Raw genomic sequence first — 27,196 nt, 5'->3', positions numbered from 1 at the left:
GGGCGTGAAACTCTGAAACTATGAGGGTATTAAATTAATAGTTCAGAGGCGGCTTAAAACGTGGAGGATTGGTGAGAGCTCGTTTCACAAGTGAGATGACGGGCGAGGAAATGAAATGGGAATTAGGGAATTGACTCAGAACTATGTACGTTTGAGTGAGAGTGACTAAGCATTTATAGCTTCCTCGTGCTCTGGTGTGGGCCGACGAATATACACTTCCCCTCACAGCTCTTTCTGGTGTGTGTGTGTGTGTGTGCGTGTGTGTGTGTGTGTGTGTGTGTGTGTGCGTCAGAAAAGGTGTCTCCGCGGCCCCAATTGGAAAGACTCAGCTGGTGGTCACCATGGCAACAAACAGGAAACGGTGTGCAAGTTATTATGCAGTGGGCCCGGTCACCCTGACAATTCTCTCTTTCCTCCTGTGTGGCCGCTCCATCCCCCCCCCCCCCCCGAAAGACAAACATCCAGTTGGAACCGCGGCTAAAAGTGGACAAAAGGCGCTCAGAAAGTTTAGGAGCTCGGTGTATTTCAGCCTCCGGCTTTCGGGGACTTTTTTTTTTTTAAACCACATTATATGAAGCTCAACAATCTGAACTGTGTCATCATATCAGCTTACACTTGGCTAAACCACCGCTGCCCGAAACCACAGCGCAGAGTCCCCAGTTTGGCTCACAGTCGCAACAGCAATTGTAATACTCCTCTTTTGTCCTGCTTGTGTTGCTCCTGCTAAGATTAAACTCTGGTGCTTACCAGTGCAGCTCCGTGTCACGTGTTAGGCAGAAATTTACAGATCTATAAAATCGTATTGTTTAGCCTTTCTGACATTTTGGCATTCCTCTCCAGTCAGAAATGAGTCACTGGTATTTCAAATGGAGGTGATTCACTCATTCCTCGCTTGGATTCTGCAACAGGCTTCCCTGGCGTTGTTTTAAACTGCTAATGCTTTCGCCAATACCGTCTTTGACGCATACTTTCTGCTGCACAAATCGGTCTGTGGCGTCTCGTTGGACGTTTGGTTGTTAATGTGCATTGCCTCGAGCTCGGCTCCTCTTACTTTCTTTGGACGAATGTGTCGAAACTGAAAGCCATCATGTTTTCCGAGTCGATTTTTATAGAGGTTGTGTTCAGAGACTAGTTGGAAAAATAACATGAACCACCAACCAAATTCTGGTAAGTTTCTGAAAGCTAATAAGAGTGCCTGTGCTGCCACCCACTTAGTTTGGTACAATGTAGACGAGCTGTGTGGCACGAAGTCTCCAGACTCGCTCATGCTAGCTCTGTGTACTTGGGCACAGCTAAATGCTAACGTCGGCATGCTAACATGTTCACAGTGACAATGCTAACCACGTGTAGCAAGTATAATATCTTCCCATGTTCCCCATTGTAATTTAATGTGTTAACATGCTAACCTGTGCACTGAGCACAAAACCAATGAGAATGTCACTCATTTGCAGGTATTTGGTCATTAACTTACAATTTGAAAATTTCATAGCATTCCATCCAATAGTTGTTGAGGTATTTCGATCTGAATTAAGACGGTGGACTGACCAACAGGCCGAGACTGATGTCTCTAGAGCCTGCGGCTGGTGTGGCTAAAAACATAAATGTCTTGTCTTAGTAAAATATCGCCAACACGTCACTCTGCATGTTATCTGAACAACTCTTCTTTCTTTTTTCCTCCCCCTTCCTTTACTTTTGTCTCTCTAGGTATCAGTATTACCTGCAGGTGAAGAAGGAGGTGTTGGATGGACGTCTCCACTGCCCAGTAGAACAGGGGATCAGACTAGCAGGCCTAGCAGTGCAAGGTACACACGCACACACACACACATGCACACACACACACACACACACACACACGCATGGACAAACATCTCGTGAATAATCAAGAAGAGGGAGACGGGCTGCACAAGAGAGAACGAGTGAGCGCAAACTTGCACTTTGTCAGGTCATCTCGACTTCACTACCTAATATGGCTGCATACCACTGGAAGAGCCCAGTCCACTTGAGTTCCTATGGTATCAGTCTTAACACACACACACACACACACAACCTCACTCCATCTCCTCAGTCTTGTTCCTGGGTGTGCTGTCTGTGTCTCGGGGGGGAATGTAAACAGACGGTTAGCTTATCGCTCGCTCCAAGGTTAGCCATCGTAGCACCAGGAAGACCCTTATCTGTCGGGAGACGAGGATCCTCCACTACACCTCCTTTTGTCCAACAGACGGCAGATCAGTACTTAAGAAGCCCTATCTGGAGGCCGGACACTGTTATGGAGATGGTGCGCAGGTGGCGACATTACTGGTGTGCCGTACACATTTAGTTTTTGGAGTTGTTCCAAAGAATGAGAATGCAAAGAAATGTGAGCTAGTTAAGCTACTTGCTAATGAATCTGAATAAACGGCTATTAGCCAAAGTATAAATGGTTTCCTTCCATTATGTGGTTGCAAATCGCTTCACTAGAATCAGAATCAGAAAGGAGTTTACTGCCAAGTATGTTTTCACATACAAGGAATTTGCCTTAATGTTCAGTGTGCACGATATTTACAAAGAATTAACAATACAAGTACTGCAGTCAAGAACACAAATAAACTAAAAAAAATTACCCTCAATGAAAAAAGACACTATATACTTATGCAGTGTAATATAATAATAAAATGTTACAATTAGTACAGAATGCTTTTATCAGTGTATCATGGGGAGATAACTGTGCGTGGGTGGTGGTGGGTCAAGGGGGGTGATTGGTGGGTGGTGGAAAAATGTTAAAAAATAAATCTTGTTCGATAGAAAGCTCTGTAATTTACTTGCAGCAACATATTTGATATCAAAGTATGTTGCAAAGCAAACATGTCTTAATTATTTACTAGTGCACAAAATACAATTACAACTAATCGTAAAGACTGTTACTATCCTGACATGTTATCTTCTTAAGGCAACATCTTTTCACACACATTTCCTTCGGAAGGAATAAGGTTTTACCATATCTTAAGAACTATGCAGATGAAACCTCTTAGAAGAAGACCAACAAAAACAAAGACGGTATTGTCATACCATCCGGAGTGTTTAGTCTACAGTTATCTACAGTCAGTGAGCACAACCAAAGACATTTGAAAATAAATGTCAACTCTAATTATGAATTGCATGTGTGTTTGTGTTTTCTAGCTGACTTTGGAGACTTTACTCAGTACATGTCTCAGGACTTCCTCAGGGAGTACGTGCTCTTCCCAGTGGTGAGTCCTCAAATCTTCACCGCTCAAATATGTGTGTGTGTGTGTGTCTGTGTGTGTGTGTGTGTGTGTCTATGTTGCCTAAAGGCACACATTCTTGTGTCCCTCCTCCCTCTGCATACCTGATTGACAGGTGAGAATTCGCAAGAAGCTGAGTGAGATAAACATCTAGTGGATACCAGATGTATGACATTAAAGAACACTATTTTCCTCTGTCACATTGCCAGCTACCTGATGTTTATGGCTACACCGATTTTTAGCTGTATAATAGTTTGACAGGGTGGAGTATGGGATAGTGCTTTAGTGAATTCGTTAATTTTTCTTCACCATGCCAACTCTCCGTCATTAATCCAAACTTTCCCATTCGCCTCTTCCATCTCTTTCTTATTTGGTGTCTTTCCTCGCTTGTGTCTTTCCTCAGAACTGGCCTAATGGAGACGAGGTGCAGGAGGAGTTGACCCAAAAAGTCGCCGAAGAGCACAAGAGTCGCTGGTACGGCTCCATTTTATAGTGTTTGTACATGTGTGGGGGGAAAAAGAGTGAGAACAAGGATTCAGAGGCAATGAGACACCTGTTACCAGGTACTTTATCTGTCTGTGCTTTCCAGTCGAATGCAGACCGCTGAGGCAGAGCTGTTGTACATCAAGGAGGTGGAGAAACTGGACGGCTTTGGGCAGGAGAGCTTTCCTGCTAAGGTAGATAAATAGCCTCCTACGCAGAGACACCTCCGTTTACATGACTCTGAGGAGACGTTGTCCTTAATATTGTCATTCCTTTTGCACAGGACAACTACACCAACGATATTTTCATCGGCGTGTCCTTCATTGGGGTGTTTGTTAAACACAGGAATGGCAGATCCATCATGCTCCACAAGTAAGCCCCTCCCCCACCACCACCCTCCATCATGTTTATCTGTTTTTGTAGCCTATGTTCATTTTAACCCCGTCTGTGATTGTGTGTGTGTGTGTGTGTGTGTGTGTGTGTGTGTGTGTGTGTGTGTGTGTGTGTGTGTGTGTGTGTGTGTGTGTGTGTGTGTGTGTGTGTGTGTGTGTGTGTGTGTGTGTGTGTGTGTGTGTGTGTGGGACAGGTGGAAGGACATTGGTACCATAGCACACAACAAGTCAGCCATCACAGTGGAGATAACAAGCAGAGAGGACACCATCATTTTTCACTTGGTGAGTGTTGTGTCTGCTGGTGGTCTCGGTACACACACACACACACACACACACACACACACACACACTTTATACAACACATTCCCAGATTGTCCCACACAGAGGAAACTACAATGTCTTGATTTCCTATATATATACAACTGCTGTGTTTATCTAAAATATCCTTGTTTTTTCTTTCTGTGTGTTTCTGCAGGAGGATATGGAAATGGCCAAGTACATCGCTCGTCTTTTCACCGCCAGACACAAATTCTATAAACAGAACAAGATCTGTGCAGAGTGAGTGTCGAGGCCAGGCGAAGGCCGCTGAATACTTATATATCCTGCATTATCGGCCGTTTTAAAATAGAGATCTCCAACCTTTTTGAAGGTTATATAGAGGAAGAACTAAAAGAATACCAAAACAAATTGCACACAGAAGATGATTTACAAATTGAAAGAACCGTGACCTCTGTTTGTTTCTCCATAGGCCCACTCACTCACCTGCACCGATCAGGAGGAGACCCACCTGGACCCACCGCCCATCTCTGGTACCGTCGGCAGCATTTCTTTGCTTTGTTATGGTTCATTGTCGCTGGTTGTTGCTAAGTGGTTTGACACAGTGTGTAAATGAGGCCAGAAGGCCGGGTTCAGAGGGAGACTTTTGGGAGTGAAGACAGAAACGGCTGCGGTTACAGATTTGACCCTGCTCTCCCGCTCCAGGCGGAACTTAATTGTGCCATGGAGCCTCGGGTTTTTTAACGTGTGTTCGCGGTGTGGTGGGTGTTGTTGGAAAGTTTGCAAGGGTGTTGCTTCGTCTTGATTTCCGGCGCGACAATGAAGGCAGTGATTTGTGCCTCTCCCTCCCTGCTGGCCAGACAATGGCTCATGCTAAATGTGGCACAATAGCTGTCCAGTAAGGGTGCTCAGTTGTCCGTCTGGAGAACCGCATCCATCGGCGGTTAACAACTCCGCGGTCCCAGAATAGATCCGAGTCGGTCACGGTCACCTATCGTGTGAGAAAATGAGCAATGTGACATTTTAAAGTTTAGGCTGCTTTTAGGTGTTAATATTTGATGATATGCAGAATTTAATGGAGTATAAAAATGAATTGCTTCTTCTTAATCGCATTAAATGTGCTTCTTCGTTCAGCCGCGGCCCCAGTCCTGTAACTTCCAATCAATGCATTCCCAGTATGGAGAGCACTATCAGGACACACAGAGCTCTCAAGGTACGTATAAAACACACACTTACAGTCATTTCAAACCCCTCTGCTGTGACCACCAGTGTGATTCAAGATTTCCGCCTCCCTGATGATAACTGAGGCCTTACAATGGAGCTAATTGTGTCTTTCCCCCCCCCTCGCCGGGCGTGTGACTCACAGCACATCTTGTATTTTAACAATCTCCCAGCCAATTAGAGCCCAACGTTTGGGGTGCCGAGCGGTGACCTTATTTTGTGCTTCTCTCTTTCATTGACTTGTTCACACACTCTGTCGGCTTTATAATCCGTAAAGCTTCACTCATTGTCGGCTTGACAGTAAAACGGAGTTAGTGGAAAAACATTGTGGGTGTGCTACTGTGCGTGGGTGTGAGATCATTCTGTGACCTCAAGCATCAAAGTGTGTGTGTGTGTGTGTGTGTGTGTGTGAGGGGACGGATATTATGAATGTCTGCCAGCTTGTGGGCTTGAGATAGTTTCACACGAGAGAATGCTCTATCTGTTGAGTAAAGAGGGACGACATGCATACCACCATCTCCTTCATTATGGTGGGATGGAAATATTCCAAATCTACCCTCTTTCTAGGTTAACTACTTGGATGAATTTTTTTTTTTAAATGTGGTTGGTATTGCTGTGCAACCACACCCCAAACAAGGATTTTGACACATCAGAAACACCTTGGAGTCTGCCCAAAATACCCTGCATTTTTAAGTTGCGTACATTTGCGTACAGAGTTTCTGTTTGTTTCTTTAGCTTGAACACTCTTCAGTTTGTTAACTATGCGTTCTTGTGGGTTCATCAAGTTCTGGGTTCTATTGTTTTTTAAGGAAAACAAACACAAATTCATCATATTAAAAAAAACACTCCCTTTTCCTTCCTCGATGTTCAGACAGTATCTTCCACGACGACCCCTACTACAAGTCAGAGACCAGTCTGGATTGCTGCGCTGTGGACTTTCCCTTCCGTAATGGTACCGTGCCCAATGGAAGCATGTACAGCAGCCCCAGCCTGAGCTCCCTCAACCACTCCCAGACTTTTGTCCCGCCCTCGCCCATGTCCTCCAACCTCAGCATCCCCGGCAGCGAGCTCATGCGGCCCGACTACATCCCCAGCCACCGCCACAGCGCCATCATCGCTCCGTCCTACCGGCCCACCCCTGAGTACGACGCTGTCATGCGACAGAAGCGCCGCATGCTCCCCGCTCACCATGACCTTCACAGCCAATCGTTGCGCAGTCTGAACATCAGCAATGCGTGCGCTTACCGCCAGCCCGAGGCTCTGGTGTATAGCCAGCCAGAGATGAGGGAGAGGAGCCCTTATCACGGCCTGGGGCCCAGCCCGGGACCTTATGCACCACAGGTAGAGGTGGATGCTCTATGTATGATTTTAATCTTCTCTGTGTATGATTGCTCATGTCTACATCTCACTGTTTTTCTATACATGTTTGCCTTGTAGATCAGCTACAGTAAGCCAGTGTCCCATGGTCCTCATCAGGGAGGACCAGCCAGCAGCCAGGGCCCCTGTCATTCACCCTGCGTTAATGGAGGCGGTGGCGTGGGTGTAGGCGTAGGAAGCTCCATCTCTCACACTGTCAGCACACCTGAGCTGGCGAATACCAAGCAACAGGGGAACAATGCGGGAAGCTACGCAGCCACAGCTAACATGCTGAGAAACCACATGTCGCGCCCTCCTCCACCTTACCCTTCGAGCTCCTTCCGCCCGGCCACCAGCACGCCAGACCTCGCCAGCCACCGTCACCGCTGCATGGGGGGCAGCAGTCCAGAGCTGGTCACCCGCATGGTGCAGCTGTCGGTCAAGACCTTCCAGCCGGACAGCTCAGCCGTGGTGCACCAGTCCCTGCAGGAGGTCAGTGAACCATTAACTGCAGCTGCTAAGCACCGCTCCACTCTGGGGAAGAGACACAGCATGGAGGTGATCAGCAGCATGAGGGGAGGTGGAGGAGGAGGGCTCGAGGGCATTGTGATGAAGGGCATGAATGCTCCCCTTCATCGGAGGAATACGCTCAGAGAACATGTGATGCCCCCTCCGCCTCAGTCCATCGCTCAGCCTCAGCCCCAAACCCCTCAGCCACAGCCTCCACCTCAGCCTCCGGCTCCAGCTCAGCAGCCACAGGAGTTGCCCATGCAGATGCCTGCCCAGAAAGCACCTGAGGCTTCTGTAACGCCCCCTGGGGCAGTGACCTATCAGCATCAAAAAACTCTCTCCAATGCTACCATGCTCATACACAGTAGTGAGAGTGAAGAAGAGGAGGAAGAGGAGGAGGAGAGGCCTGAGTTGGATGTTCAAATACCAGGGCTCAATGAGGACATCAGCATTAGCGCTCAGCTCCAGGCTGCTCTTGCCAAGTTGCCCAACAAACCCCCTCCAGAGTACCCTGGTCCTCCTAGACCTCCTAGCAGTGCTCAAATCCGCACCCATAATCACAGCCAGGCCCACCACCACAACCACAATCAAGGACCACAGAGCAACCAGGGACCGATAGACCCAAGCCTCGCCCAGGGCAGAGCGCACAAAGCTGGGCAGAGCCCAGCTGGTGGCGGGCCTGGATGTGGTGGCGTTGGTGGTGCAGGTGGTGCTGGTGGGACACTGACCCGAGGGGACCAGGGTGGGGTGAATGGGGCGGTTTTAGGTCCATCCATTTCAGAGCCAGACCTCACCAGTGTGAAGGAGAGGGTGAGGAAGGAGCCGGTCAAAGAGAGGCCGGTGTCGGAGATGTTCTCCTTAGAAGACAGCATAGTGGAGCGGGAAATTGCCCAGAGGGTAAGACGATCATTCAGTAATTCAATGCCTTGTTTTATGTTTGTGCCAACACATTTTTAATAATACATAGTATTTATCAGTGCTGAAATAGTAAGTTGATTACTACATGATTTTGTTGCAAACTTTGGTTCTTCCAACTTTTCAGAAGTAAAGATATGCTGCTTTTCTCAGTAGGCTTTTGCTATCTATATCAAATATGTTTAGGCTTTGGCCTAATTTGAAGATATCTGTTTGGGCTCAGAGGTGGGAAGTCAAATGATTCATCCAATAAATTGTGTCAATCATTAACATTCTTGTACAGTGATGTACTGTATAAGGAAATGGTATGAACCCAGGCTTCAGGCCAGATGTTAGACCTCCATATATAAAAGTAATTCAACTGGAACTCTAATGCAGCACATGGTGCTGTAATGGACAAACACATCCACCGTTTGGTTCAGTTAAACATTTCAGTCTGTTGTTTGCTAGCTAATTTCATAGCTCCTGATTAGCAGTAATCCGGGGTTCAGCAACTGAGAGCGTAGCACTGGACTCTAAGTCCCCCAAGGCAGCTAAAACCCTAATAAATCCTGAAGATTATTTTTTGGGTTGGGTGTTCTTGTGTAGGTCGGCACAAATATTTAACGCATCAAGTCCAAGTATAAGTTAAATCATATAATTTCCTCACTTAGTTACGACATACCTTCCTGTTAAAGAGTGACCTGGTGTGGCCGGCTGTTTATAGTCTGAGTCAATGAAATTCACAGATATTTTACTTCAGTCCAAAGGGGTTATCCCTCAGCTGGTTTATCTCATATCCAAAGGATACCCCCCGGTGACCCCCCAAGCTGTTGTTTTGACTGTCCCAAAGGGAACGAAGGAGGCGGAGCTCTCCTGGAGGTTTTAACAGCATCAGAGATTAGGAGAGGTAATCCTTTGAGGAAGGAGGGGACCGTGCAATGTGGGTCAGAGTTTGACCAGCGTGGTATAGAGGAACAAAGACAGGGTGACAGAGGGAGCGTGTGTTCTGTAAGGAACAGGAGGCCGTAGGTAGGAATAAACAAGGGAGTGAAAGAATGGAAAAATATGTGAGGGGGAGGTCAAAACGAGGATGAAAGCATGAAAAGAAGTTGAGGGTGAAGCGAGATGGAAAAGAAGCTGCAAGTCTACTCTTAATAGGCTTTACATTCAGGGCTTGTTAGTTCACACCTTTGGACTGGCAGTGGATTGGTACGGCCTGGTTTGCCCTACACACACACACACACACACACACACACACACACACACACACACACACACACACACACACACACACACACACACTCATGTGCACGTCAAATTCTCCCCACCCACTTCCACACCGCTCACATGGTGGCGCTCACCGACTTGAGGCCGGCGCAGGTCACTCAGTCTCGCAATGCTGCCGGTACCCGTAACCATGACACCGGGATTTTCCTCTCTCTTGAAGACGCTGGAAAGACAGAAGATGTCCGTGGACTCGATGAAGAGGCCGCTGATGATGGCCGCCCTCAACGGCCTCTACGTGGCCCGGATGCCTGTCCCAGAGAGTCCCGCGGAAGAAGGAGCCAAGGCTGCCACCGACGAACGGGTAAGACGTTGCCTTTCTTTATTAATTATTTAACTTGACTTTTTTTTCATATCTTTCATTTTCTATCAGAGAATATTTTGAAAGATTAGTTTTTTTCAGTTATACAGTATGTGCTATTCATTGATAGATAACTTATTTTTTGTAAATGGTGTTATGTCTGAAATAACATAATGTTTGAGTAGATTGTCGTCAGCCCTGGGATTAATTATAATGAGGAAATTATAGGTTTATTCTTGTCTATTTATGGTACAGTTGATACAAAACCAACTATTTGTTGCTCCTTTTATTCTCACATTTGCTCAAAAGGTATGTAAACAAACCATTTCAAACTGAAAATATAATCACATTATTATAACTGCTGCTATTCAGGTATTTCTAATTCTCTAACTGAATGAAAATACCCTGAAGGATCAACACACTCCTTTTAGCTAACAGGTTCCTCACCTGTTGGCAGTGATAAAGGAAGCTTTGGCTGAAGCTTGTCGCTATAAAACTCTCACACTATTTAATGCATTCTGTATCCTAAACGCTGTCTGCCGGCTCCCTTTGGAGCGCGGAGGTGTGAAACCCAGCCTTTGTTCCTGACTGTTGCTAAGCTAACGGGGGCAAGCCCTAAGTGGGCTGTGGAACGCGTGGCATGGTGGTGCTTATCGCCTCTAGGCCCGTTGGTATGTCAAGAATGTGACCCGGGAGAGCACAGCGAGCCACACAGAAAGAGTGATAGAAAGAGAGAGCGAGAGACAGACATGCTCTCAATCATGACCGGCCTAATAAACATGTAACCCCCCCCCCCCCCCCCCCCCCCCATCAGGAAGAATACCACCGCTGCACATTCAGCTATTCTACAGCTGTGTCGATGCATTATACTTGCTTTGAGTGCTTTGACATCAAAGTCAGCATTCAGCTGCAAGTGGAGAGAGTTTAGAAACGTATATTATAATGAGATTTCTGGATTCTTCTGGTCTGAATAGTCTCTTCGGTGTGATGGAATGTCGACGGATAAAAGCCCCTCGGGAGCTGAAAAAGAAACCCCTGAATGATGTGAATGACTAACACCCCCCCCCCCCCCCCCTCCTCACTCTTTCTTTTCCTCTCTGTCCAGTGTAAGACCTTGGAGTTGAAGCTGGAAGAGGAGCGGGTCTTCACCGAGTACGAGCAGGTCCCCAAGAAGAGGGCCGACAGCGTTCTCACCACGGCGACTCTGCCCGAAAACACGGAACGCAACCGCTTTCGGGACGTCGTGCCGTACGAAGAGAATCGGGTCGAGCTCGTGCCGAACAAGGAGAACAACACGGGCTACATCAATGCCTCGCATGTCAAGGTGGGCTTGAGGGCGAGGTGGCAAAAAATTTTAAAAAGTGATTATAGCCGTGTAATCCAGACTTTTATCTAATAGTGTTCAAGCATGAAATATATATGAAAAATGCGTATCTCCAAAACTTTTCATGAGCCCCAAAAAAAACCTTTTTGACGATATGTTTCCAGGAATTCATTAGGGTTTTTTTAATGGTTTATTAAGTTTAATTAGCTAAATCCTAGAAATACATTAGTTTAGTTTATTTGAAAAATTCCAAATCATCAAAATTGAATCTTCAACATTGAGCAGCAATATTCACACTATATTAACCAGTTTTCCATTCAAATGTAGCTCAAATTTGACTTGATTTTCCAGTAAATACATGGATATCAATGTGCATTTCCATCCGCTGCCGTTAATATAAACAGTTAGTTCTCGCTAATTTTCCAGACGGAAAACATTATACCATTGCAGCGAGCGCAACAAGATGATGTCATTAAACAAGTCAAACCTCAATTGGTGGAAAAACAATGTAGATGGCATTTCAGTTAGTTTCGTGAGAGCGTTCCTCGTCGCTCCACACAGATCTGATGTTTTCAGAGGATGCCTTTATTTTCTTAAATGCATGGAAACACATCCGTAGATAGATACCAGCATACACAATTAGATGTATAGTGTGTCAACATGACAGCCTGGAACAGTCAAATTAAATAATAGAATATTTCACAGAGTGTTTCATAAGATTCAAGTTTATGTGTTGAGCTCAACTTAATCACACTTACAGCCTTGCAGCACCCACATCATACGCCATATATTAAAACACAGGGCATGAAGCGCGACACTTTGGGCTCTCTGCTGGTCTTTGTTGTGGTGATTCCTATGCAGCGGACGGCTCCGAGGAGAGGATGAAAGGCAGCTGTTGAAGGCCGTTTGGGCCTTTAAGCTCACGGAGCTCGTGGAATTCCCAAAGAATGTTGGTCCAAACTCCAAACCCTCTTAAGTCAACCTGAGCTGCTCTCACTAGCCCCTCTATTCATGCTTAGTTGCAAACGGTGTGTGCATACGTAGGAGTTTGCATTTCACCACAGCTGAATCGCTGCCTAACACGATAAAACCCTCTTACTCTTCCCCCCCCCGTCATTTAGGGTAGCTGCCGCAGAACAAAAGAGCTTGTTTATTCCACATCCGTCTCTTAATACAGTGTTTACAGTCACAAGGTGGCCCGGGGAATTAGCCGGGACGCGCTCGTTATGTAATGGCCCTCCACAAATCTTTGTGGTCGGAGTGTTTTTGAGGATGGGAAGTTCTTTCAGTGCTCTGTGTGGCCTTGTGATTATTAATGAGGGAAAGCTGAAGAAGAGGGCTTTTATAAATGAGAGAGGAGACTCACGTGGATACAAAAGTGTGTTTATACTGCCCTGCAGTGGTGGAGGAGATGACGTGTTGTTTTGCTTGTTTACCCCATGTGTGGGCTGATTATTAATTTGCAATAAGTCACTGTAATCTCTGTGTGCACCCATTGATTCTTTATGTATGTGTGTGTGTTTTCTTTCCCAGGTCATGATCAGAGGGGAGGAGTGGCACTACATTGCCACCCAGGGTCCGCTCGCCAACACCTGTGCCGACTTCTGGCAGATGGTCTGGGAGCAGGGGGTCAACGTCATCGCCATGGTTACTGCTGAGGAGGTACACACACACACACACACACACACAGACGTAAATGTGTGTATTTGTCAGTGGCAGCTGACAGCTGGCGTCTGCCTGTGTGTGAGTTATAGCATGACAGTGAGAGTGTGTGTGTCACTGTGTCTTTGTGTGTGTGTATATATATGTGTGTTAGTGTCCGAGCTCATCATCAAATTTCCCTTTTTCCATCCTCGTCCTCCCATCGTCATCCTCTCTTCCGTCCAGGAGGGCGGCAGGTCCAAGAGTCACCGCTACTGGCCCAAACTGGGCTCCAAGCACAACTCCGCCACTCACGGCAAGTTTAAGGTGACCACCAAATTCCGCACCGACTCGGGCTGCTACGCGACCACGGGGTTAAAGGTCAAACACCTGCTCTCCGGCCAGGAGAGGACAGTGTGGCATCTGCAGTACACCGACTGGCCTGAGCAAGGCTGCCCCGAATATGTCCAGGGATTTCTATGTGAGTGATACAAAACTTTCATTGTTTAGTATTTGATTAAATAAATAGATATTTTGTGAAATATGCTTATTCACTTTCTTGTTAAGAGTTAGACAAGATGACACCCTTGTGTCTGTGGTAGATATGAAGGCAGATGTAGCAGGCAGTTAGCTTAGCCTTTCACAAAGACAGAAAGCAGAGGGGAAAACACCTACCAGCACCTCTAAAGGCCAATTTAATCCATAAAAGAAACAAATGTAAAAATGATAATGTGTGGTTTTACCTTTGCATGGAGTCATGCTACTGTAGTTGTTCGCCCTGCTCCCAGGCTTAAGTTTCTCAAGTTTCTTCTTGCTTTAGCTTCATATTTCCCAGACTGATATGAGAGCATGAAAGAGCAACAAGAGCAGTTAACCACATTAAAATCTCTTCAGCCTGGCAGACACAATGCTCCTCACGTCTTCCCGTTTGTCTTCTCCTCTCCTGCAGCCTACCTGGAGGAGATCCAGTCTGTGAGGAGACACACCAACTCCATGCTGGACACCTCGAAGAGCCTCAATCCACCCGTGGTGGTTCACTGTAGTGCTGGGGTGGGTCGCACCGGAGTGGTCATCCTCACCGAGCTCATGATCAGCTGCCTGGAGCACAATGAGGTGAGTGGACTTCTAGGGTCATGTAGTATAAAATAAAAAAACACACACATTGTAAATCTGATGAAGATGCTGCCCATGAGGATGCAAACTGTGAGTTAAAGGGCCAGTGTGTGGGATGTTGCAGCATCTAGTGGTGGGTTTGTGGATTGCAACCAACTCGAACAGAACTACGGTGGTCTTATCTCAAGCCAGCGTTTGGTTTGTCCGTTCTGGGCTACTGTAGATACATGGCCCATAAGCAGCTCATTCTCAGGTAACCAAAACAAGATTCTTATTTTCAGGTGATTGTGCCGCTAAAGAAATCATATTATATTACATTTCTGCCAGTAGACACCCCTAAACTCTACACACTGGTCCTTTAAAATCATAGGAAGCAGAGATATTTAAATGATACACCACATTTACAAACTAACACTCTCAAGTATGCAGAGGGTTAGGCTTTAATCCAGCTGTGATCCCTTTATTATTTCTCTACGTGAATCCATTATAGCGAGATAATGTAAATACATGTGACAGGAGAGGAGGCAGGTACATTTCTTTCTATTTTTTTTCAACGGCCATATTTATTCCTGCCTGTTCTTCCCTCCCCTTCAGCCCGTGGAGGTTCCCGCCATGTTGTCAGGGCTGAGGCAGCAGAGGATGCTGATGGTGCAGACCATCTCCCAGTACAAGTTTGTCTACCAGGTGCTGATCCAGTTCCTCAAGAACTCCCGCCTCATCTGAGTCCGGGCTGCTGACCTTTGACCTTACATGACGTTGCAGAACGGTACTTCAAGTCGGCGTGAGGACTGTGCACCAGATACAGGCGACTGATGGAAGCAGATACAAGGATTCACGTTGAGGTTTCTTTGTGGGAGTTTTTGGAAATTACGATTTTCATTCAAACTTGCCTTAAGGGAGGAAAGGGTTTGTGTGGGCCTGAATAGAAATTGACGACCATTTCTACCGATCAGTGTATGTAGTTATTTTCCCCCCTGGCTTTAATTCTTGAACGTGGAGAATGCATGTTTGTGCATTTTCCCCAAGCAGGTGCCCTCCATGTGTGCTTGAGATTTCTCAACGAAAATCTTGAGAAATCAAATCTCCGTTTAATTTTTGGATTGATTGCCTGCCCTGCTACATTTCTCATTCATTATCAGCCATTGTTAGAAATGGCACTACGCTGCATGAACAGTAGGTGGCAGCAGTATTATGACTATTTTCTATACTCTGAAAGAGTTGGCCAAACTAAAGTATTCCTTAAGTCGCTGTTCTAAAATGTTTCCCTTTATTCTTAACAGAGTATTGATTAATACAGCAAATATTTACTTCAACAGTGTAACTAAGTGTTTTTATTTATTTCTACTCAAGATCGTGGTCACCTCAACATTGACAAGCATGTTGATCCTTGCCCTGTCAATTTTTATTTCCCATCTTTGGCCTTGTCTTAATTGTTACTATATTTTTCGGAAAGCCTTCTTGGTCAGTGTCAAAAGATCGCTCTTATTTCCCCCTGAAACATTTCCATTAAGATCCTCCTCCACATGTAAACACACACACAAGCAAACAAATGCTCCTCACATTTCATACCCAAAAACATTTCAAATCAATAGTTGGAGATCATTTGTATGTATAATATCACAGCTTGCAGTCAGTACAGAATTGTATCCTGATACAGTAAATACTGTTTATACAGTATCATTGTGCCTTATTGAAAGGATGACATCACTATCCTTGTTTAGTTATGGATGGGTTTGGTAAACTAGTTTTTGTTTTTACCTCCAAAGATTAAATCTTTCTATCGGTATTTAATAATTACTTTAACATTTCAAATAATGTACTTAACTCTCGGGTGTCAGTAACGAATACTGATGATGATTTATTTTGTAAATGACAAACAACAAAAGTCAAAAACGGCAGCCTTTAGTACTAATCTGGTCCAAACCCAATAGATTACTATGTCGCCTTATTCCTTCATCCTGTTTATAAAATAACACTCTGAAGAATTTCCCTTTACATGTTACCTTTAATATTCTTTCTTTTTTTTCTGAATCGTGATGCAAAGTCAGCCATGTCCAAAGTAACGTTGTACATAACGGACATGTGAGAAAATATTTCTACAAATGTTTTATATAGTTTCTTTTTTTGTTTGTTTTATTTTTGACTTGGTACCCTAAAAATACCGCAACATAATAAACTATGCATGCATTTTTATATTTCAATGTATATATTCTATTCAAATAAGTATAAGCTTTATGCTCTCTTGACATATAAGTGTTTTGTTGCACTTCTGTTCTCTTTGTGACAGTATTTCCTCACACGGCATTCCACTGTTTGTTTATATTTAATTTTTTTCCCTAAATATTTTTTTTCTGGCAAAACTCCCAAATACCTTTCAAATTATATGTACATATGTTTTGTATATGCGTTTTCAGTGCATCAAGCCTTTTGTTTTTCTCTCCCCAGACATGTATGAAGCTGTCATACTTGCTTATTATGCAATAAAGCCTTATTTTCTTTAAGACTGTGGCCACAAATTAATTTATTTTGGATTTTTAACCTCAGTGCTCTGTCCCAGTCCTCCTCTGTGATGATGGAGCATTCTGCAGCTGTAATGGACCCCTTGTATTGAAGCAGCTGTCCTGATTGGTTGTATTGACCCCCCAACACACATCAAAACAACTGGACTGATGGATTACAGGGTCCAGCTGATGTGTTGGTCACAAGCCAAAGCAATAACAATTTAAGAAAACCTTACAGTCAACATGAGCATCATCACAATGTCAGATTAACCTTACATTAATTGCATGCTTGGTACAAACCTTGCATTCAACAAACGAATTGCATACAAAAGACGAGTCAAATATCCAAAAATCACCCACAATTTTAATGCATAAAACTGCGTAAAAATGTGAATGCTCTCTATCTTTGCTCCGGCTCCAAAAAGAATAGAAAGTGCCTTCAGTTCTGTAAAACTCCTCATTAAAAGGAGTGTATGCAGTCCCCTGGGATCGGCCATGTCACATCATTTCTTTACTTTCTCATCATTTTCACCCGATCTCCTCGCGCAGCTTTGTCAAGTAGAAGTGATCCTTCCCATGAGCCACCTCCATTATGGCCATTGCCTGTATACACACACAAACAATTTTTACAACATTTTACAGCGTGCAAGTATGTACATGATATCTATGTCCAGGTATATCAAACCTCACTACTGTTTTAGTTACAAACTGAAATGTGTCTGTGGCTTTGAAGATATTGGAAAAAGCTTGAATATTGGTATCAAAACTTATGCCACGTTACCTTTTTGAGAGCGCTGACACCCGCTGAGTGCATCTCGAGGCCCTTGTACAGTCTGCCCATCTTCAGGTACATGGAGGACACATTCAAAGAGTAGGGTGGGTACAACTTGCTGCATTGGAAAGAGAGCGTACAGGAATTACACTTCAATCATTGCTTTGTTTGATGCTGACATGAACATTGGCTAACTGTCTTTCCAAGGTATTGTCTTGATATGAATGTAAGACCGCAGATTTTCTAAAATCCTATCTTCTTCCTGTTTTGTTCACTGTAATGATGAAGGAGTTCATAAACATGTTTTGATATTTTTTATCACCTCCACAACTTTTCAAATTGACAAAGATGCTCTTTTTCTAGAAATTGATGGATTAAAAACAGGTCAAATTTAACAAAAGGAGACAAAGATATCCTGACTTTTAGTTCAACCTCTAAAAAAAACACAGGGAGCTATCATTTCCACAACATAATCTATAAGCATATGTTACTTAGTTACATCATATATTTCGGGCTTCACTGTTTCTCATCACCAGTAATGTTTCAGGATCTTTTCGCCGTATCCGATGGCTCCTTCTGGGTCCTGCATGTAGAGACAAACCCCCATGGCCTGGTACTTCATGTGGAGCATGTAGACGTTGGCGTCATCAAAGACGGCTCCCATCTCCTCCAGGCTCTGCTCGCACATCTCCAGCAGCTCACTAGGGCGTGCCACAGAGTCAAGGACTGCACCGAACATATCTGCAGGTCTCCATCAATCAAATTAAAGGTGGAGTACAACGCAAGAGGCCGTGTTATTTAGTGACGTTAAAGGATATTCTTCACGTGTTTCAAGGCCCTGAACTCTCTGATGGTTTTCCTGGCGTAGCGCACCATGTTGCTGATGACCTCTGGCTCTATGGGGTCACTCCGCTTACGCACTTTCAACTTTGCCTTGTCCTGCAGGTGAAGACGGGACGCAGAGCGCGAACCAAATCATGAAGTCTTGTTTCTAAATCTGTAGACATGAATGGCAGACGACCATTGTATGATCTTGTCTTGTGATTGCGTCTTACCGTAGCCTTGCTTTCACAGTCCTGGCAGTCACAGGTGAAGTAATAGGACTCCCTCAACCTGTTGTTGCGGTCGTCTGCCGGATAGAGGAGGTCTATGTAGCTGATGAGCAGCTAGAAGTCGAGAAAACACTCAGCATACAAGAATGCTAAATACTGGTAATGCACGCCCTCCTTCCTTGTTTTCCTCTTGTCTGAGTGTCTCATTTTGTTGCCAGATAGAAGCAAGGCCTTTGGTCATAATGTCAATCTAAAAATAACCCCAGTAGCCTCTTAAATCAGCTGCTGCTCCCCCCCCTCCCCAAACTCCACACACTCCTCCTACAGCGTTGTCTCGACACACCGACAAGTAAACTGTGATTGACTTTACACCAGCAGCGATGCACCTGCCAAAGCCTTCACACTCCTGTTTGTGCCCTTTCAGTCTCAAGCTTCCAAGACTTTTCTATTGTTAAATTAACTCATCGCAACAAGTTGCATATTGTGTGTTAATTACTGAGCTTTAGATTCGTTTTAACCTTTTGTGTTCCCGTTTCCAGTCTTAATGCTAAGTCGAAGGTCTCTTGGTTGTAGCTACATATTAAATGGACATATAAAGAGAGAGGAATCTATCTTCTTCCTCTTCTTCTATCGTCATTTAAGAATGGGAAAAAAATGACAAAATGCCCAAGGTGCACATCTTTCCAAGACGATTAAATCCCTGTATATAACTGTAAAATTAATAGTAAATATTGTCATTGAAACAACACATGAACCATTCTTCTTTAGTATAGTAATTTAGTGAATCTTCTACATTTGGATTTTGCAGATACTGATCCACCAAATAGAATCAAATCGAGTTCACACACAGACACACTTGAATAATAATAAGCACTGCTCCCTTCTCCTCACACACACTTGAACCCCCCCCCCCCCCAAACAACCTGAGCCCCCCTCCCAGCTGTCCCCTCTCCTCACTTCATCTCCAGGCTTCATGTTCTTCACCGCCCGAACCTCGGCCGACGTCCCGTTGTACGTGACTATGACGCTGGGAAGACAACTGTGGTTTATCAGCGCCACGCTGTTGTGAGACAAACAGAAAGACCTGGATAAGAACAAAAAAACAACTCTCTACCTTCCTTACAGTGGATGAGAAGTAACCTATTATAAACGACATAACAGTGACATAACCTTATATTAAGTGGTAAAAACATCATGCTGCAACTGTTTCCCTGAAATATGTTAGCGACCTTACTATGACCTGGGAGGCAGGCTGGAAATAACTTATAAAGGAGCTGAGAGGGCAAATTGATCTTCACACAGAGAGTTTTAACAGCCTCAAACACAGCAGGGAGACGGTTTTACCACCAGATGACCAACTGGAGAAGAAAACTCCTCTTGCTAGGAATTTACAGTCTGGCATCTTTGGATACGCTGCTCTGAAAACTGTCCTTTAAAAACATGAGCAAATACTGCGGATTCTACCATTCGTCATTAATTTACTAATATATATATCACCATGGACATAGACATCCCCATCCCCACCACAAAACAAAACCGGACCATAACCTTCAGAAATCTTAAATCCATCTCTCCCTCTGCTCTCTCAACCTCACTCATCCATTGTCTGTCTGCTTCACCCCGCCCACCATCTGATGACCCCACTGACCTGGTTAACTACTACAACTGCACACTCTCCTCCTGCTTGGATCAGCTTGCCCCCGCCAAAACAAAAACAGTTTCTTTCACTCACTCTGCCCCCTGGTTCACCCCCACACTCCGCCAAATGAAGACCCGGAAAAGACAACTTGAAAGACTCTGCAAGAAAACCGGATTAACAGTTCACCTTCTCGCCTACACCGACCACCTACAACAGTACAAAGAAGCACTCAACGCTGCCCGGACCACCCACTACTCCCACCTCATCCACTCTGGCTCCAACAACCCCAAGGCTCTGTTCTCCACCATCAACTCCCTTCTCAAACCTCACGACAACACCTCCTCATCATTCACTACTGAAAAGTGCCAATCATTCCTATCATTCTTCCAAACAAAAATCAGCACCATTTACAGTAACCTCAACACCTCCAGGATCCCTCCCATCTCCCCGCCTGCCTCCCTCCCTGCCTCCCCACCCACCACTATCCAGTACCTGACCCACTTCTCTCCAGTATCACCAGCACAACTCACAACCATCATGACCGGAATAAAAACCTCCACCTGCAACCTGGACCCCATACCCTCCAAACTCATCAAGGACTGCCTCCCTGTCATCTCCCCACTCATCATTGACTTCATTAACGCCTCCCTCTGCTCTGGTTCTGTCCCCCAAACCCTCAAACTGGCTGCCATCACTCCCATCATCAAAAAACCCGGTCTGGACCCTGACAACCCAAATAACTTCCGCCCCATCTCCAATCTCCCCTTCCTGTCAAAAATCCTGGAACGTGCTGTCGCCTCACAACTCACAACCCACCTCACCTGCAATAACCTGTTTGAATCATTCCAATCTGGTTTCCGCACAAAACACAGCACCGAGACAGCCCTCCTGAAAGTCACCAATGACCTCCTCCTCTCCTCAGACTCCGGACACCTCACCATCCTCATCCTCCTCGACCTCACAGCAGCCTTCGACACCATCAACCACTCCATCCTGCTCTCCCGTCTGGAATCCTCTCTCCACATCACTGGCACAGCACTCTCCTGGTTTCACTCCTACCTCACCAACCGACAACAGTTCATCAGCATCAACAACTGCACCTCCACCACCGCTCCCCTGTCACAAGGTGTCCCCCAGGGGTCGGTGCTTGGTCCCCTCCTCTTCATCCTCTACATCCTCCCCCTTGGCCAGATCATCCGTCAACATGGACTCCATTTTCACTGTTACGCCGACGATATCCAACTGTACATCTCCACCAAAGCCATCACCAACAACACCCACTCCACCCTCAGCAACTGTCTCACAGAAATTAAATCTTGGATGCAAACAAACTATCTTCAACTGAACAGTGACAAATCGGACATAATCATCATTGACCCCACATCCCGCACTAAAGCCAGCCACAACTTCTCCCTCACCTTTGATAACTGCACTTTGTCCCCCTCATCCCACACCCGCAACCTAGGAATCATCTTCGACAGTAAGCTAAGGTTTGACCTCCACATCAACCACATCACCAGGACCGCCTTCTTCCACCTCAAGAACATTGCCCGTCTCCGCCCCTCACTCACTTTCTCTGCTGCAGAAACCCTCATCCATGCATTCATCACATCCAGACTGGACTATTGCAACAGCATCCTCTATGGTTCACCATCCAAACTCCTCAATAAACTGCAATACATCCAGAACTCAGCCGCACGCCTGCTCACCCACACCCGCTCCAGAGATCACATCACCCCCGTCCTCCGTGACCTGCACTGGCTGCCCATCACTCACCGCATACAGTTCAAAATCATCCTCCTCACACACAAAGCACTTAATAACCTGGCCCCCCCCTACCTCACAGACCTGCTCCATCACCACACCCCCTCCCGCGACCTCCGCTCATCCCAAGGAAACTTCCTGTCACCACCCACACGGACCAAGCACCGAACCTGGGGGGACAGAGCCTTCTCCATCACTGCCCCCTCCCTCTGGAACTCACTCCCCAAACCCATCCGCACCTGCACTCACCTCCAAACATTCAAGACCATGTTAAAAACACACCTTTTTAAATCAGCTTTTAATACATAATTTCTGTGTGTGTTCTATATTGTTTTCTATGTTTTATACTGTCTTTGCTGCTTTTAATTGAATGTCTTGTGTTCTTAACTGCATTTATTGTATGTAAAGTGTCTTTGAGCTTTTGGAAAAGCGCTTATAAAATAAATTTATTATTATTATTATTATTAATATGGCTGTTCTCCAGATCAGAATGTCCCAAAATAAAATGAGGGAACGAACACAAAAGCCTTATACATTGAGAAAACAACAAAAGAAGCTACATAAGTAGTTCTTTACATGTACATGCAAGTTTTCCTTCTTACTCTGGGTAGATTGCAGTACCCATGTGGGACAGTTCATCATCCTCTATAGTGAAACCGTTACAGGAAACCTGTTGAATAAATGACGCAGGGGAAAGGAAAGGAAACAATGAAAATACATATTGCCATTTTCACATCAAATTATATATATTTTATATATTTTTATAAATTATTTTTTTTAGATCTTCTTAAATGTCGGCCCTGTGATAGACTGGCGTCCTGTCCAGGGTGTACCCTGCCTTCGCCCAATGACCCCCCCCCCCCCCCCCCCCCCGCCCCCGTGACCCTAAATACAGGATAAGCGGTAGACAATGGATGGATGGATGGATGGATGGATCTTCTTAAACTCCAGTGATTTATGGGGGAAATCATGGACTAACAAATTGTTACCATTAACAAATCTATGCTGAGGCCAGCACAATGTGTGTGTGTGTGTGTGTGTGTGTGTGTGTGTGTGTGTGTGTGTGTGTGTGTGTGTGTGTGTGTGTGTAGTACCTGAGAGAAGAGTGTGAGAAGGTCTTTATGGTCAGGCAACTCCAGATTTTTCGAGAAAAACCGATGCAGTCCAGCAACATCTGCCTCCGTCATCTCCCTCTTCTCGTTATCTACGTCCTCCACGTCTGTAACATTTTATTGCCAAAATTGTTTTTTTTAAACTTATATTCATCCAGGGAAGTATACATACTCTTAAGCAAACATTATTTTAGACTGTAACTGTATTTAATACATGAAATCCTATGTTGGGTCATTTGTAGAAATTCTTATCTGTCTACACCAAACAAGTGATCAGATTTATTTAATTTTTTGTAGTTTTCAACCCCAACCATTGCTGACTCAAGTGATTCAATTGAAGCAATTATTCAGTCGTCAGGCAGCTCCCACTGGAGCCACAAAATGCTTTATACAGATTGTTTTCAGCTCTTCCAAACGTATGCAAGCAGGTTTCAACGTGTAAACTCGGTGGAGTTGTTCTTTAACAGCTAGACAACATACATATACTTTTATACATGCATACATTTTTTATGATTTTGAACTGAACCTCGACTATGAACTCCCGGTCAGCCACCATTCGACTTCCAGACACTCAGTCGGCGTTGTGTGTGTTAGTCTGAAGTGCTCAAGTTGTTACACGTGTTACGCTGTCTATTGGACATTCCACCCACATCTATAGGATATATATAGATGAGGCCATGTGTGTTTCTCTCAGTCTAATCTAAATGGGTTGTGCTTTTTTTAAGAGGGATATCTAGTGACACTTAGTCCTGAAGTACAATCTCAGAGTCTGTGGACGCTTTATGCTGAATCTTAACATTTTCCAAACTGAAATCATGCATGTGTGCGTTTAAAGAGCAATTACTCACGTGATTCTACCTCCTCTATGAGCAGGATCTTCTCAGAACCACACCTTTCCTTCTGTGTTTTCTGTGGAAAACAGGCACAGTGTGAACAGAAACGACCCCCAGCGAACCACCACATGAGCCAGAAAAACACCCAAGAATGACGGGTTGCCTTTTATTAAACTGTCCAACCTTCTTGGTGAGGATCCGGGCCACCAGCCGGGCAATCTCTGACGGGCACCAGTTCTGACCGAACGCAGTCATGGCAGAGCACTCCAGCTTGTGCATGGCCCAGTCCGCTTTCTACGCACAAATATTATAACAGCATACAAAAGAGCAGCCATGTAGTTTAAAGGGGACTCCATCTGGAACAACTACATCATCACCCATGACTGTGATATCGTTATACACCAGAAAACAAAGAAATAACCCTTAAATAATGGTGCTACTTCTGGGACCAAAATGTTAGATTTGGCTTGAGGGTGGCATCCGAATACAGCACAACATATTCACCTAAACACAAGGGTTCATCCTCTACACAGTGAATATTTGAGGTAATTTCAGAGTCAGATTTGCAGGCTCAGCTCTCCAATATCAGACTTAGATCAACAGTCAAAGCTGTACTTAACGCTGTGGTTAGCACTAACATTAGAGTGACAGGGATTCAGTGCTTTAGAGACGTTCCATCATGAACCGTTATGGACGCTGAAGTCAGTGAACACCCAAATCAATGTGATTCATCTTCTATTTCACGTCAATCTGAGATATAGCACCCCTGAAATAAACAGTAAGACTTTGGAGCTCTGAGCTAAAATACAGGATCCATTATCTTACACAGAAGTCATTAAACTACAGAATCCAGAAAGTTTCCTACCTGGCATTTTGCATTGCAGTAGAAGGCTTTCTTGCACTTCCCACATCTTGCCAAGTGCTCTTTCCTATAAATGACACAAAAAACAAACTATTTCAAGTCTATTTCCTTATTTTTAAATGATTTACTGAAGGATCCGCACAGTTCCTCGTATAATTTACTTATAAACACACAAATAAATAATACTCAAAACGACAGATATCGCAGCTTGGCGGATATCAACCTGCATACCAAAACAATCTGTGCGTATCTCACTGCCTTGGTGTGTTTGTGGCTGGACTGGATTTGAAAATCCTCCTCAATTACCCAGAGTAAAGAAGCTCCACATTCTGTGGTATTAATAGAGCTGACCTTATGACAGGCCAGCTGTCTCTCGCTCCCTCCCGTGTTGAAGAGTAAAGCAAACGTCCACCCATTTAATTTTCACATACACTTACTGTTGTTAGTCGAGCCAAGTCCAGCAAACTGCTTAGTGGGCGGGCGGGTCTGCACTTCCTTCACAGCAGCCAATTAAAGCGAGCTATATGGAGGATCATTGATCCTCAAACAATGTGTTGTGTATAACTATCTGCTCGCGGCTCCCTTCATACTTCAGAGAGGCTGACTCCTGAAGCTTTGTTTTCTAACTCACAGCAAACTGATCTCAGGTCTTAGAACGTCTCCTCATTCCACGTTTTTTTTAATGTCGACACGTAGACGTCTCTTTGAAATCAACAAAGTCGTGGTCTATTCATACAAGACTAAATTCATACTTGAAGTAGATTAGGCTGGATTGCTATCGGAAGTCACAGCTAGGGTTTGGATGGAGACTTAAGGTCAGAGAGTTACAGTGGATTAGACAATAGAGGATTTTAAACTTGTACTTTTGTCCCCTGAATATAAATATATATAAAAAGTGTCACTGCTCAGAATCCAAACTGTGAAGAAAAGAAGCTTCAATGAGGACAATTTATAATAGCTTGACTTTAAATCCTCCCTATAAACCTCATGGAACCTTCCCAAAATAAAAAGGCTGATTTCACACCAATGCATGATCAATTCTACTCACTGATATACTGATTTCTCAACAATTGTATCCATACCAGCTGGTAGACCAAGGGACAAACTATGATCTAAGGAGAACATTGCATTTATGATTACCCGTACTAAAAGATCATAATAAAATGGTACGTGTGAAGATGACCAGAGATACCCTTTGAGATGAACATCCCCTTCAGTAATCACAACTCCAGCTAGAGTGGATAGGCATTACGTCATCACGATGCTACATCATGCACACGTTCACCATTCATGCTTTCTTACATATAGCGCGTGGGAGAGGGAATGTGGACACGTGGAAACAGGGTGTGACCAAAATAGATTTTATGAAGTGACAATTTCTAGACAAAGAGCATATATGGTGCTGCTGTGTGCAAAACAGAAAGTAGGGCTCACAGTTAGATCGATTATCGTCTTAAACTCATATTAATAAATCGTTAATAAATCAATCAATATGTGGGTGTTGCATGCCATGCAGCCAGAGGATGTTACCGCAATACAGGAAATAATAAAGTAACGCGCAGAAATAGTTGTATATTTACACGCAGAGATAAAAATAAATAAATAAATATATAAAAATGTAAAAATAAAAAAATAAATAAATAAAAAAATAATCTGTCATTTACCTGCTGAAGCAGAACTCACAGTAGGACCCTCTCTCACTTTCTGACAGTACAAAGGAGTACGCCGGGCTGGAAAACAGCAGCTCTCCGACTTTAAAGGGCCTGATAACGCGGAGACCTCGCCCTCGTCCCGGACTGTCAAACCTCTCGAGTCCTGCGATGCTGCCCGTCATGAGTGCCTCCTTCGGGTTATCCTCATCCAGAAATGACGCCTTACTCACCAGGACCCCGGGCGGTGTGGTGCTGAGACCCTCTGAAAGGAAGTGTGCCCCTCTTGGCCGCGGGAGCGCGCATGCATCAGGAATGGGACCCCGATGAAATGGGCTTTGATTTCACCCGAGTGGGCAAAAAGAAGAAGAGCAACATGTGGATTGTTTGACTGAGTGTTAGCACCAACGATGTGTTGCACAGTAATATGTGACCATAGTATTACTTTTTAATGACACACTATAGTATTACTGTTCAATGAATACTACAGTGTGACATCTTATATGAAATACTATACTATGACATTTTTTAAAGACATACTACACTATGACATTTTTTAAAGACATACTACACTATGACATTTTTTAAAGACATACTACACTATGACATTGTTGATGATAAACTATAGTATTACTGTTTAATGAAATACTACAGTGTGACATCTTATATGAAATACTACACACTATGACATGTTTTAAAGACATACTACACTATGACATTTTTTAAAGACATACTACACTATGACATTTTTTAAAGACATACTACACTATGACATTGTTGATGATAAACTATAGTAGTATTTAATAACTTACTATACTATGGCATTTTCTATTGCACAGTATAGCATTAATTTGTAATGACATACTACAATGATATATTTTATGATATTATATATATTTATAATATATTTTACACTATATTATTATTACATTATGAATAGCCTTAATTCCTTATTCTTTCATAAAAATGTTACTT

The 27,196-nt window shown here is 44.3% G+C and overlaps 2 protein-coding genes across 2 annotated transcripts in view; one reads left to right on the top strand and one right to left on the bottom strand.

Moving 5' to 3' along the window:
* LOC311026856 (tyrosine-protein phosphatase non-receptor type 14-like) overlaps positions 1 to 16,538 on the top strand; it is a 34,520-nt gene extending 17,982 nt beyond the window's left edge. The window contains exons 4-20 of the mRNA XM_084030555.1: positions 1,705 to 1,802; positions 3,157 to 3,224; positions 3,643 to 3,713; positions 3,829 to 3,916; positions 4,006 to 4,094; positions 4,309 to 4,396; positions 4,590 to 4,672; positions 4,863 to 4,923; positions 5,525 to 5,603; positions 6,483 to 6,952; positions 7,049 to 8,374; positions 9,822 to 9,962; positions 11,065 to 11,283; positions 12,817 to 12,945; positions 13,171 to 13,405; positions 13,874 to 14,037; positions 14,632 to 16,538. Of these exons, the coding sequence (XP_083886681.1) occupies positions 1,705 to 1,802; positions 3,157 to 3,224; positions 3,643 to 3,713; positions 3,829 to 3,916; positions 4,006 to 4,094; positions 4,309 to 4,396; positions 4,590 to 4,672; positions 4,863 to 4,923; positions 5,525 to 5,603; positions 6,483 to 6,952; positions 7,049 to 8,374; positions 9,822 to 9,962; positions 11,065 to 11,283; positions 12,817 to 12,945; positions 13,171 to 13,405; positions 13,874 to 14,037; positions 14,632 to 14,760 (3,538 nt within the window). The 3' untranslated portion in view covers positions 14,761 to 16,538. The remainder of the gene's footprint in view (positions 1 to 1,704; positions 1,803 to 3,156; positions 3,225 to 3,642; positions 3,714 to 3,828; positions 3,917 to 4,005; positions 4,095 to 4,308; positions 4,397 to 4,589; positions 4,673 to 4,862; positions 4,924 to 5,524; positions 5,604 to 6,482; positions 6,953 to 7,048; positions 8,375 to 9,821; positions 9,963 to 11,064; positions 11,284 to 12,816; positions 12,946 to 13,170; positions 13,406 to 13,873; positions 14,038 to 14,631) is intronic.
* A 344-nt stretch (positions 16,539 to 16,882) lies between these two features.
* Positions 16,883 to 26,511, bottom strand: LOC311026954 (N-lysine methyltransferase SMYD2-like). Its single transcript, XM_084030684.1, has 12 exons — positions 26,237 to 26,511; positions 24,576 to 24,639; positions 23,894 to 24,004; positions 23,726 to 23,786; positions 22,860 to 22,984; positions 22,368 to 22,435; positions 19,320 to 19,422; positions 18,366 to 18,476; positions 18,129 to 18,249; positions 17,844 to 18,018; positions 17,320 to 17,428; positions 16,883 to 17,141 (listed from the first exon to the last, which is right to left on the bottom strand). Exons 1-12 carry the CDS (start codon positions 26,404 to 26,406, stop codon positions 17,067 to 17,069), a joined length of 1,293 nt encoding a protein of 430 aa, XP_083886810.1. The 5' UTR covers positions 26,407 to 26,511; the 3' UTR covers positions 16,883 to 17,066.
* Between the last annotated feature and the right edge of the window lie 685 nt (positions 26,512 to 27,196).

Source organism: Eutrigla gurnardus (genome assembly GCF_963514095.1).
Source record: "Eutrigla gurnardus genome assembly, chromosome: 16".
Lineage (NCBI taxonomy): Eukaryota > Metazoa > Chordata > Actinopteri > Perciformes > Triglidae > Eutrigla > Eutrigla gurnardus.
Note: the sequence above shows the minus strand (reverse complement) of the source record. Positions and strands in the feature narration are given on the sequence as shown.